Below are 12435 nucleotides of genomic sequence, written 5' to 3'. Positions count from 1 at the left end.
TGTATTCGACTTGCTGACTCTCCAAAGGGGTGCAAAGCGAGGCGAGCTCCGTTGCCTGTCTCGGCCTCCGCAGTGCCCGGGCTGGGGTGATGGCACCCCTATTCCACCGAGCCGGGTTTCTCCTCTCTACCTTGAGTCTGCAGCGCCTTCTCGCGTGCCCAGCGCACCCGGGTGTCTCCTTGCAGGAGAGGGGACAAGAGTGCGTCGCGTGGGTAGCGTCGGTCTCTTCACTGGCCGGACGCCAGAGGCGGCCTCCGGGGCGGGGACAGCTCCGGCCACCAGCGCGCAGCGGGGCGATTCCACCCACAGCTCACCGGCCCCGGGGGTGGCAGGTCTTGGCATACGGGACCGACAAGAAAAGAGCACAGTCGTCGCCCCCGCGGTCACCAGGGCCTCGTGTCGCCCGCAGGCTCCAGCAGGTGCGCAGTGCACCGGCTGGGTCCACGAGTCCTCCCGCCCCGCGGCCCGGGCGCAGCGCCCGCCCCGCCCTCGTCCCCGCCCGCGGGCCGCCCCGGGCAGGGCCTGCAGCTGGGGCCCGCGAGCCGCGGACCGGGCATGGGCGGGCGGCTGTCGGCGGAGGGCGGCTGAGGGCGGCCAAGGGTCCGCGCGGTGACCTCCTGTCGCCGCGCGCGCCCCTCCAGTGAGCCTGTTCGCGACGGGGACCAAGCCTGCAGGCTGCAGAGACCCGGCTCCGCGGCGGCGGCGTGAGCCTCTCGCTGTCCGGCTCTTCGCAGGACTGAGCGGGTGGCGCTGTCCCGGCGCGATGCGCTGAGCGCGCAGAGGGCCGAGCGCCCGGTTCCACAGCTGCACCCAGAGCCGACCCCATGGAACCAGCAGGCACCCGGCGGAGCCTGTTGGCGCCGCCGCCTGGGCTTCTGCTGCTGCTGCTCCTGCAGGTGGCGGGGCCGGCGGGCGCCCTGGCAGAGACCCTCCTAGACACGCCAAAGGCCAAGGGCACCAGCTCCAGCCAGCCTAGCCCAGCGAGTGTGGTGGCTCCGGGAACCACGCCGTTTGAGGAAAGCCGTCTGCCGGTGTTCACCCTGGATTACCCCCACGTGCAGATCCCCTTCGAGATCACCCTGTGGATCCTGCTGGCCTCCCTGGCCAAGATCGGTAAGGCGGCTGGACCTGCAGGGTGGGGGCGGGGACGATCGCGACGCAGACGCCTGGTGGGTAACCTAATAGGTGAGTCGACCTCCTAGTCGTGGCCACCTCCTCTAAACAGGGGCGACCTATAGAGCAACTTCTGCCCATTGAAAAAGTTCTTGAGAAGAATAGTTTCATGCTTTGGTTCCTAAGTGGTCATTGGCCTTGAAATGGCCCCAAAGGATTAGCCCATACAAATTTAGCGATTTGCTGCTTGATCCTGCTTTGAACGCCAAGTTTGACAGCTCTTTGCCAAAGTTAAGTGAGACCTGTTTGCTGAGGGAGGAAGTGGCTAGGCTGAAGCGTATCAGTCGCACCTACAAGAGACAGGTGCAAGTAAGTACCAAGGCTAAAATCATTGAAGCCCTGAATGCTATAGGACAGAGGACATTGGCAGTAACACAGACCCAGCCATGCCCCTGACTAATGAAGTGCATGGAAGGAGACCAGGGACACCTGAGTGCCTGCAGCAGGGACGGGAGTGCCCTGTCTCCTTCCCTCTTTTGAGCTGAGACTGTCACTCTCTAGGAATGACTAAGGCCAGTGAGGTGTGAGATACATATTTAAAAGTAACCCACTTTTCACCTCATCCTTAACTCCTATTTGGAAAACAGTAAGCTTAGGATGATTTTCTCAACCTACAAGTAATCTTTTACATTATATTCATGGTGCTCTCTTTTATTCTCACTTTACATTTTAAAGACTCTTGCAAAAACCTTAAAGTACATTAATTACTATTGTAATGATTGGAAAAAGTTATAAGGTCAACAGATTTTGTATGTTATCTGTTTTATGCGTTCTCCTTGGGGGATGAAAGAACACATGACCTGTCACCCCCGGGGAAATTACTGATTAGTGGAGAGAGGTATTTACACCCATGGTTATAGCACAGAGAAGTGCTAAGGAGGGTGAGAAATTCATAAAATATCATATGGCAATATAGGGCGGCAGGGGTCACTTCTTGAGACAGGAAGCATGTAAACTGGGTTTTCAAGATGGCCAGGGACTGGTCAATTGGAGATGACAGGGTACAACATTCCAGGCAGGAATGAACAAAGGCATAAATTGAAGAAGACCGCAAAGCAGGCGGAAGGGATGATTTGTAAGAGGGTGGAAGTTGTGGGAGGTAAGGATAAAGCACATCATCCATGTCAGTTTAAATTAATTAGATTTGTGGTGACCAAAGAAGCCACATAATATTTCATGACTTTGCAGTCTCTAATTGCCTGGCTTTGGCATGGCTCTGCTAGTTGAGTGTTTTAATTCCCCCTGAGCAATGGTGCAAAGGAAATGAACTTCCCCATCCATCTACCCATCAGATGCATAAACTCATGGCCTCTAATAATAAAATCAGATGCCATCTTTTCATAAGATTCTTGCAACATCCCTGCCCTGTAGGGAGTACCGGTAGAGGCTCTCGCTTGATAGAGGCTCAGAGACTCTTTATACCCAGGGGCTTGCAAAGTCAGGGACTGGGTGAGGGTTCTCTTCAGCCTCCCTCTGAGTCTGGAGGCTCCATCACTGACTGACTCTGACCCATATCCATTACTGCTTTTCTGTTGCCTTTTCTATTCCAACTCCTTCCTCTGTTCTTCACTCCTGATTATTTTAATCAGATTAATTACACTAATAACAGCCGCTAGTAGGCACTTAAGTTCATTATCTCTCATTTTCACAGCCTCCATCCTGGGTTGGTGTGATGAGCCTGTTTTGTATAGCAGGAATCTGAGGCATGGGGAGGTTTATTTGCTGGTGTGTGTGGTGGGGGGACGGGGGTGGGGAGCCAGAAATCCAGCCAGGTCAGTCTACACTTCATCTTTGTGTCTGCCCTGGAGACTTGTTCTGTTGCGAGGATTGAGAACGGATGTGCCCAACATTGTCTGAACCGTGCATGTAGTAGCACCGCACCTTCGAGTCATCCTCAGTGGCAATGGTGATGGTGGACCAGTAAGAGTGGCAGTAGTAACTGTGCTGTTTCTGGCACTTCGCTTCCTTTTCCACTGTCCTGGGCTGCCTCCGGTGTTTCTCTCCATCCGACGTTATCTCAGCTTATTTCAAGCGCCTGTATTCTGTGGGTGGCCTTTTGCACTTGATGTCTTTCTGTGTTGTTCCATTCATCTTCCTTGACCTTATCACTGTAATCGTGTGGTGTTTTGTTAAGTCGTTCATGCTTGCGTGCGTAAAAGTCCGCAGGTGCATTCGTCTGCCCGTTAGCAGTTTCTTAGCCTGAGTGTGTTTCTGTTTTCCTGGCTGCTTCTCTGCTACCTGTCACGGTTCCGGCCACCCTGTATTGCATTTCACTGTGGAAAACATTACATATTGCACTTGCATCCTCCAGATCCATCTGCCATTTATTCACTTGATTCTGCAGTTCTCTGGCTACTATTTTATCTTTCTTCTTTGCATCTGGGGCAGTGAAGAGATACACTGTGGACATTCACATCTCCTGTCCAGAGAGGGGTCTGAGCTCCCAAGCAGAATATGTGCCGGGTGAGGGGAAAGGTATGGTTCTTGGGGCAGCAAATGGAGTTTTGGAGTCCAAAAAAATGGTACTGAGTCTGGTGCTACGTTTTTGCTTTCCATAACTCCACCCTCTCCTGCTTCTTTAGCTGTGTACCTAGACGATCCTTCGAATGCCCAGAAAGCCCCAACCCTTGCTCCTGCCCTTGGGCCCTGAACTTTGGCTTTGGGCAAGATTGTCCTGGTGTCACAACCCATTAAACAGTCACCAAGGCATTGAAGTTCTGTTCTAATTTTTGTATTAGAAAAGCGGGGGATAACATGTATCCTAAATTGCTCCTATTTGGGAAGGAGGGTGAGTTGGGCTCGGTAAGGGAATGTGAAGCTACAAGGTGACATAAATGCTAACTCATGCAGAGTGCTACAATTTTATTTGGGGCACTTTATGCCACTTACCCAGTGTACCTAAGCTTACCTGCCCCAGAGAATGTGGCCAGACATTACTAGTGATTATTCTAAACAAGGGTAACAGGTTCCCCAAAGTGAAAACTCCTCATAACATTTGTAGGGGGTTGAAATAACACTGGGTGGTGAATTCATAATGGTTTTCCATATTACAGCACACTGTAATCTTAGAAATATTATAGTTAGGACTGAGAAAACCCTTGTTTGGAGGAGCGTTGAATGATTCGGTTTAGCTGCTTAATGTTTTCCCTATCAGGAAAGAATCAGCCTCCTAATTATTTGGTTAAAAAATAGAAGTTCTACAGTTATAAAATTTCCTATAAGTCTGAGGGTGATGATAATTATGGTGGTGTGCATGTGTATGTGAGGTGGTCTAAAAAAACAACAGAACATAGTAAATTTAGTGCATTCTGGAGAAGCTTTAAACATGTTGGCAAGAAACATTTCCTAGTTTGTTTTTTTTCCCCCTTAAGGCCTCACACACGTGAGCTTTTATTATTCTTTCGCTTTGAATATTTATGTTTTGAGCAACCCTTGATTTTTTTTTTTTTGTAGTTATAAATACACACTTTGCCTGGTGAGCCCTGGATGCAGGGATGAGTTCTACAGCTTGGAATGATAGGTTGCCAAGGAATGAAGAAGAGGAGAATTTCCTGGTGTGTTGTAGGATCATCTAGTCTGAGTTTTTGGCCCATGAATTGGGTCAGTGGGGTTTGTAATCACCTGAGTGAACATAAGCTCTGGGTCCTCTGCTTACCCCCACTCAGCTTCCTCATGAGCTTTTACCTAGTCCTTGTGGCCTCCTAGGGCTGGTCTCTCTGCCCCTCCTGCCAGGTGGAATGGTCATCCGATCTTTTTGATTTCCTTCGCCCCTATCCTTGAGGTAAGACTGCAGAATCTTCCACTTCCTCCCATTCTGTTGTCTCAGAATTAAATAACTTGAATTCTTATTATTTTAAGGGAACAGCAGAAAACAATTTGGCCCAAGAAGATGTCTCCTCTGGGCTCCAGGCTGTCCTGAATCTGAAATATAAAGCTGGAGAGTTACATATCTGCCTAAATTTCAGAGATTTTTGTCTCTGTGATTACTCATCGTTTGCACTGGATCTGTTTCTCTTTGTGCTGTTGGTTTACCTGACGTGTGTGGTTGGCCATGGTCTGAAGGTCCTGCTCTTCACCTAGGATTTCAACAACATCTGACACTGAACGCACTTCTAATGTCAGGTGTTCCTCGTGGCATGTGCTGGGTCCCAGTAAAGCTAAAAGAAGAGTCTTTATTCCCTGCTTTCTGGAACCTTCCATTGACTCCCATAGGGCTGGCTGTACATTATGTGTGTCCTGTGTGAAGGAGGACTTCAGCAGCTCTCTCGTGTGTTTTTCTAAAGACCAACTCAGGTGTCCTCTAGAATTTCGTCACTATGCTCTACTGCCAAAGTGGTTTTGCGCCGTTTAAAATAATAACAGATAACTGTTTACCAGTTGAAAATGGTACTCTGCATCAACTTTAACGAGGAGAGCGATATTTAGCACTGATGAGATGTTTGATTTCTTACAGAATTTTTGACTTATCTTGAAGCCCTAAGAAGTACATAGGGAACTTTCGTGTAAATTTGTTTGTTCCTTGTATGGTTGTAAAAACTTGCCTATATAAAACTGGGTGAATTTATTGGTTTTTATATACAGGTAGATTTTTGACCACTGATTTGTTTTTATGTTTATAGCTCTATATGGTTCTATGGCCCAATTTTGGTGATTTACATTTTTCTAAAAATTATCATTTCACTTAATATTTTGCATTTATTGGAAATTAAAAAAAAAATGATTCTAAAGATTTCCACTCTACCTGCACTCATGTTGTCCTTTTGATTCCTAAGATGTTTATTCTCTTTTCTTACCTTGATCAAAATTCTCAGAAGTTCATCCATCTCATTCTTTTGAAATATAATTTGCTTTTTTAATCAACTTCTAATTGATCAGCCTCTGTTCCTGCCTTCATGATTTACTGAGTGCTGCTTTCTTTGGGTTTATTTGGTTTATTCATTTATTTAATTCTTGAATCAAAAGCTCGACTTGCGAATTGTTGAATTTACTTATTTTCTAATATGTCAGCCCCACCCTACAGTGTAACTAATCCCTGAAAAAAAATCCTAAGAGTTGAAAACATAATCACTCTTGTTTCCAATAGTCCCTCTGGTATGGGATGCCATGGTTTTATGAATCTCTGAGCTCCCAAGTGGATGTGTGCTGATGCTAAAATGGACAAATATTATTTATATCTTTAAATTTCAAATTCCTATGGTTTTCAGAGAGGTCTATAATGACATTCATTGTGAGCACTGATACATTTAGACTTATTTTCTCAGTTCACTCTCTTTTAGTTGGTGTCTTTATTTTCCTTTTCTGCCATATTTTGATATGATCACTTTTTTCTTATATATTCTTATGCATAGTGACCTATTCTTTTCTTTTTGTGGTTACTCTTACATTTTAATATGATTATATGATTTGATAGGAGCTTTGACTCACATCCTACATGGATTTTTCTACATATTTTGCAGTTGTGTGGTTTGGAGTGCATAACTTAATCTTTCTGGACTCAGTTGTCCTTGTGGAGAAATAGAAATAATAAAAATGTCAATATTGGGTTATCATGAAAATTAAATTAGTTAATATATGTAGAGTGTTAAAATAATTTTCTGGATCATAGCAAATACAACATCTATTTTATTATTGTCCTCTTCCTGTGTTATACTTGACATTTATAAAGTTTTAAATCCCTATATCGAAATTCACTTTTTTTTTTTTCTTTGTAATTTAGGCCTGGTTTAGTTTAAAATTAATTGTGTATATATTACCATTGAGCTATATCCCTAGCCCTTTTTTTAAATTTTGAAACAGAGTCTCACTAAATTATTGAGGTTGGCCTCAAACTTTTGACCTGCCTGCTTCTGCCTCCTGAGTTGCTGGGATTACAGGAGGGAGCCACAGTGTCTGGCAATATTATCTTTTTTCTTTTTTTTTATATCGGGGATTGAACTCAAGGACTGAGCCACTGAGTCACATCCCCAGCCCTATTTTGTATTTTACTTAGAGTCCAGGTGTCACTAAGTTGCCTCCTTTTGTTGAGTCTGGCTTTGAACTTGGAATCCTCCTGCCTCAGCCTCCTGAGCCACGGGAATTATAGGTATATGCCATTGTGTCCAGCTCAGTATAATCTTTTTATGAACAAATGTTCATGTAGACTTGCAGATATGTTCATCAATTTTAAAAAACTGTTTCTTTGGTCTCTTTCTTCCTTTCCTTTGTACTGCAGTATATTCCTTAGTAGATGCTTCAGGAGGTTTGTCTTTAGTCTTGTCTGAACTTGTCTTTATATTGATTATGCTCTTACATGAAAATATAACTGAGTATGAGGTTTGGAGTTACTACCACGTGGAAGATGTGATTTCATTGCTTTCCATCTTGCTTTTTGCCAAGGAGAGTTGTATTTTTATTCTTGTTTCCCTTTTGAATTTATCTGGCTTTTTTTCTCTGATTCTTGAAAAAAATGTTTTGTTTGGTTATTTCTAATTCTCTGCTGTTTTCTCAGTGTGTAGGAATGGACTTACCTAATTTTTCTGTCTTGGGACCTAAGTTTTCTGTCTTGTCCATGTTTTTAAACTGGTTTTATGTTTTTTCAGCACTTTTCATTTTTGTGCCATTTCTTGGTGATTTCATTGGATCCTTATTTCCAGTTTATCTTATTACTCTCAGTGTGTTCCTGAGCTATAGTTAACCTACTCATTGGGCTTTTATTTTAATTATGTTTTCATTTAAGCTTTTGTGATCCTTTTTCAAGTCTATCTGCATTTCATTCATAGTGTTCTCCTTAAATATACTTAATTGCCACTAATTACTTAATTTTAAATCATCTTTCATTCCTCTATTTATTTAAACTATAGTCATTTTATAGGCTCCTTCAGTTTGTTCTTCTTTTTCCTGATTCTGGGGTGCTGATTTTCATGTTCAGCACATGTACTGACTTTCCCTTTGGTGTGTTTTTTTCTTGCACAGATTATAGTTTTGTTGTGAACTTAGCTTTATCAGGTCATGTTTATTTGGCAGTTTCCCTTAAGTTGAAAATATTCTTAAAAAATGGTTTCAAGTCTTCCCCTCAACCCCTGGAACCTATGGTTTTATGAATGATCTGTTTTTAGTGCATTGCTTAGCTTGGCCTTCCTATATGACTCAAGTATTCTAATATACGCCTTAGACCTGTATGTGCTGTAAACCTGGAGTTTAATACTCTACGGGTGCATGTCTCCCTGGTCCAAAGCCAGAAATATTTGGCATGTTGCCCTTTCTTTTTCCCTGGCTACAGGCATTGCTTTTTCCCCCTATTTATTTATTTATTTAGGACAAAGTAGCTCTTTGAGACGTGGGGATTTATGCAAGAGACCTTCCTTTAGTGATCTAAAGTCAGACTTCTTTTCTTCATGCAGGTGTTAAAGGTGCCAGGTCCTTAGCACACAGGACTTGAGTCCATGTCTGGAATGTCCCTGGTCACTATGGCTTGAAATCCTACTGACCAATCTCTAATCAGTTTGATTTCTCTCCTTATTTCTGGCCTCCTCTATATTTTCCTTTATTTTGAACTTGGATAGATATTAATATTATATATTTGCAACAAGAGAAGACTGTATCTGTATTCATATTTTGCAGGACACCTTTTAAAGGAAAGCTTTCTATACAGTGTTTATAGTTCATGGTTGTATTTCACAGAATATCACAATGGCTTCTCTCTAATGTAAGATGAAAGTAATAATACTTTTCTTTTTATCTGCAGGCTGTAGAGGTATAACTGCCTTTACTTCATATTCTATATTTTTATGCTTTGGATAGAAGAGGAATAGCTTAGCAGGTGAGGAAGTATTGAACTTGAATTTTGGAAAAGGTCCTCCCAGAGCAGAAGCAGGAAGGTCCTGTGGTAACTCCAGTTCTTCCATTAACTTGGTCTTGTGACCCTGGCAAGTCTTTACCTACTCAGTCCTCCTATAAAACTGGTCAAAATTGGAATAAATTATCTCTCCTATTTGTTTAGTATTTTATAAGGATAATATAAAATTATCTGTAAGGGAGGAAATCATTTATAACAAAGCTTTTACTTCTGTAGGAAAATAAGTTTAAGCCAAGAGAATCATGTGCTTATTATATTGAGTGAAGTATAGATGTGGACATCTTGTCATTCTTAATGATACCTGTCCAATTATAGGTTACTCTCTTGCAATTACATCTTTTAAATATAATGAGTCATGTTTGAGTTATTTCCTGGAATAGTCCTGTACATTGTTCATCACTGTTCATGGGCTTTCTTAATCTCGATTTGTCAAGTTGGTCCCTTGTATGAAGAAATCTTATATTCCTCTTCATCTCCAATAATTCCAAGGAGAAGACAGGGCAATTCTTCAGCATGCTCCCTATGTGGCTGGGACAGAATCATTCTTTGCAGATGAATTCCGTGTTCTTACTCCACATGGGCATACGAAGTCTCACAAGGGAAGAACAGAAAAGAAAAAAAAAAAAAAAAAAACCATAAAAACCATTTAGAAATGTCCACTGAAAATGACCAGATTACACATGCCTGTTGTGTACAGAAAAACATTCTACACAAGTTCAAGAGTTTTGTTAGGAAGTTCCTTGAGGAGCAACAGGGCAAGAAGCAACTCCCTGACCACGTTTCTGTGACCCTTTCACTAGTACCTCGGCGGCTCCCAATTCCTAGGTTTGTTTCCTAGGGATCCACTGGCTGGGAAACCTGAGCTTTGTATTGCCACCCATATCAGCTTTTCTTGTGGCTTGGAGGGTGGAGATGGGTGAGGCTCTATCTATCACAGTTTCTTTAATAAAATAATAACAGCTGACAAGGACAAACCGTGTGCCCTGCCAGGTCGTGCAGTCAACTAACTACTTTGCATTCATTATCTTATTTACTCCTCATAGTAACTTTGCAAGGTAGGCCCCATTCTTGTCCCTAGTGTACAGCATTAAGGAGTAGCGATGGGTCCCCAGCCAGTTCCTCCTCATTCACTGTGTCTGCTGCTGCTATCCTACCTCTCATGGAGAAGAATAATCAAATATAGGCAGCCCTCTGTATCTGTGGGTTCTGCATGTGTGGATTCAACCAATGGTGGACAAAAAACATTAGAAAAAAGGCATCTGTACTGAATGTCTGAAGCCGCACAATGTTTTTTTAATCATCGTTCCTTCAACAATGTATAATAACTATTTACTTAGCATTTGCACTCTATGAGGTAGCGCATGGCATCTAGAGATGATTTGAAGTATACAAGAGGATGTGTGCAGGTTACATGCAGATACATACCATTTGATACAAGAACTTGAGCTGGCACAGATTTTGGTATCCAACAGGTATCGACAGGGAACCAATGCCCAAGAACACTGAAGGACAACCACACCCTGCTTCCATCTGTGGTAGTATGGAGCCAGAGCCCTGTGCTTGGCTCTGTGCTTGATCTCTGTTACTTCATTTTAACCCTTTCAGGTAGTCATTGTAAAATCCGACCATAATGATAATTCCACCCATCTCCTTCACGGATCACTGTGAGGGTCATCTGAAGTAAAATATGAAAGCAAATTGTGACCCCCAGTTAAGATTTTCATAGGACCTCACACAGCTCTGTAAAGTGGGTAGAACAGAAAGCTAACAAAAAGGCAAGATGGCAGAACTCCTTCTTAGTAGAGAGCTAGAATGCAAATCTAGAACTTCTGAATCTTGGTGCAGTCTCTTCCGTGCCTTGGGGAATGTAGAATTTTAATGGTTTTGAAACAAACTTGACCTCCTCAGCTGTGGTTTTGATTTCCACTGTTCATTTATCAGCAGACAACCGTGGTCTGAAGATAATAATATTCATCTTGACTTTTTCAAGAAAGATCACATTCACCTAACTTTTATATACCAAGTATATTGTTCTATTTTATTATTAGTTATTGTTAATCTCTTACTGTGCCTAATTTATAAGTTATACTTTGTTAAAGGTATGTGTAGGGAAAAAAAACGCAGTATATATGGGGTTCAGTACTATCCATGGACTTAGGTATCTCCTGGGGTCTTGGAACATATCCTCCATAGATAATACCACTGATGTTTAACATGTTAAGAATTCATAGATTATAGAAAAAAATTCAGTCCCAGGTAACTTGGGCTACAGTGTAGATTTTAATAAGCCAAAGTTCAACCCTAAAATACTTACGGGAGAAAAAAAATGTTAAATACGTTTTGTTGCTGCACACCCAGTGACGCACATATAGGTAGTATGCGTACGTAGGTGATATTTGTTAGGATATCACCTGCACATGGGAGGAACTTTGTTTGACTCCCTGTCTGCACACAGTTGGTACCCACTGAATAATTGCCGAGTCAATTACAGAGAACGTGTAGACGCACTTTGTTTCACCACTTTCATTGTGTGGTTTTTAAGGTAACCACACACTCTGGTTTATGCACGGCGTCCCTGGTGTATACTTATCCGGGCACAGTTTACTCTTGTATACCTTAGTGCTGAGGATCATTTATTTGGTATTTTCATTTTTTTTTTAGTTTTTAATTTGTTCTGATTAGTTATACATGACAGTAGAATTTTGACACATTGTACACAAACGGAGCACAACTTTTCATTCCTCCGACTGTACGTGGTGCACAGTCATACCAGTAGTGTAATCATACATGTATATAGGGGTAATAATGTCCATCTCATTCCACTGCCCTTCCCATCCCCACTCCCCTCTGCACAGTCCAAAGTTTCTCCATTCTCCCCTTGCCACCCCCTCCATTACGGATCAGCATCTGCTTATCAGAGAAAACATTTGGCCTTTGGTTTGGGGGGTGTGGCTTATTTTGCTTAGCATGATATTCTCCAGCTCCATCCATTTACCTGCAAATGCCATAATTTCATTTTTCTTTAAAGCTGAGTAATATTTCATCATATATATATATATTTCATACATATATACACACACCACATTTTTTTATCCATTCATCTGTTGAAGGACACCTAGGTTTGTTCCATCATTTAGCTATTGTGAGTTGAGCTGCTGTAAACATTGATGTGGCTGCGTCACTGTATTATGCTGATTTTAAGTCCTTTGGGTATAAACTGAGGAGTGGGATAGCTGGGTCAAATGGTGGCTCCATTCCACCATTTGAGGAATTGCCACACTGCTTTCCAGAGTGGTTGCACTAATTTGCAGTCCCACCAGCAATGTGTATTTTCACTTATTTTTAATGCCCTTGCTACTATGGGACATACCTGCAGTGGTAACAAGCTCTGGTGCCCACAATCTCAGCCCTGTCACTTAACTAAGGAC

General features: G+C 42.8%; 1 protein-coding gene across 2 annotated transcripts in view; it reads left to right on the top strand.

The window, feature by feature from the left end:
- The first annotated feature begins 533 nt into the window (after positions 1 to 533).
- Slc9a2 (solute carrier family 9 member A2) overlaps positions 534 to 12435 on the top strand; it is a 93928-nt gene continuing 82026 nt past the window's right edge. Inside the window, exon 1 of one of the 2 annotated variants that reach the window (XM_047522390.1) lies at positions 534 to 1113. In XM_047522390.1, coding sequence (XP_047378346.1) covers positions 825 to 1113 — 289 coding nt within the window. In that variant the 5' untranslated portion in view covers positions 534 to 824. The remainder of the gene's footprint in view (positions 1114 to 12435) is intronic. The other variant, XM_047522391.1, reaches the window with a different exon arrangement.

This window comes from Sciurus carolinensis, chromosome 13, assembly GCF_902686445.1.
Source record: "Sciurus carolinensis chromosome 13, mSciCar1.2, whole genome shotgun sequence".
NCBI lineage: Eukaryota > Metazoa > Chordata > Mammalia > Rodentia > Sciuridae > Sciurus > Sciurus carolinensis.
Note: the sequence above shows the minus strand (reverse complement) of the source record. Positions and strands in the feature narration are given on the sequence as shown.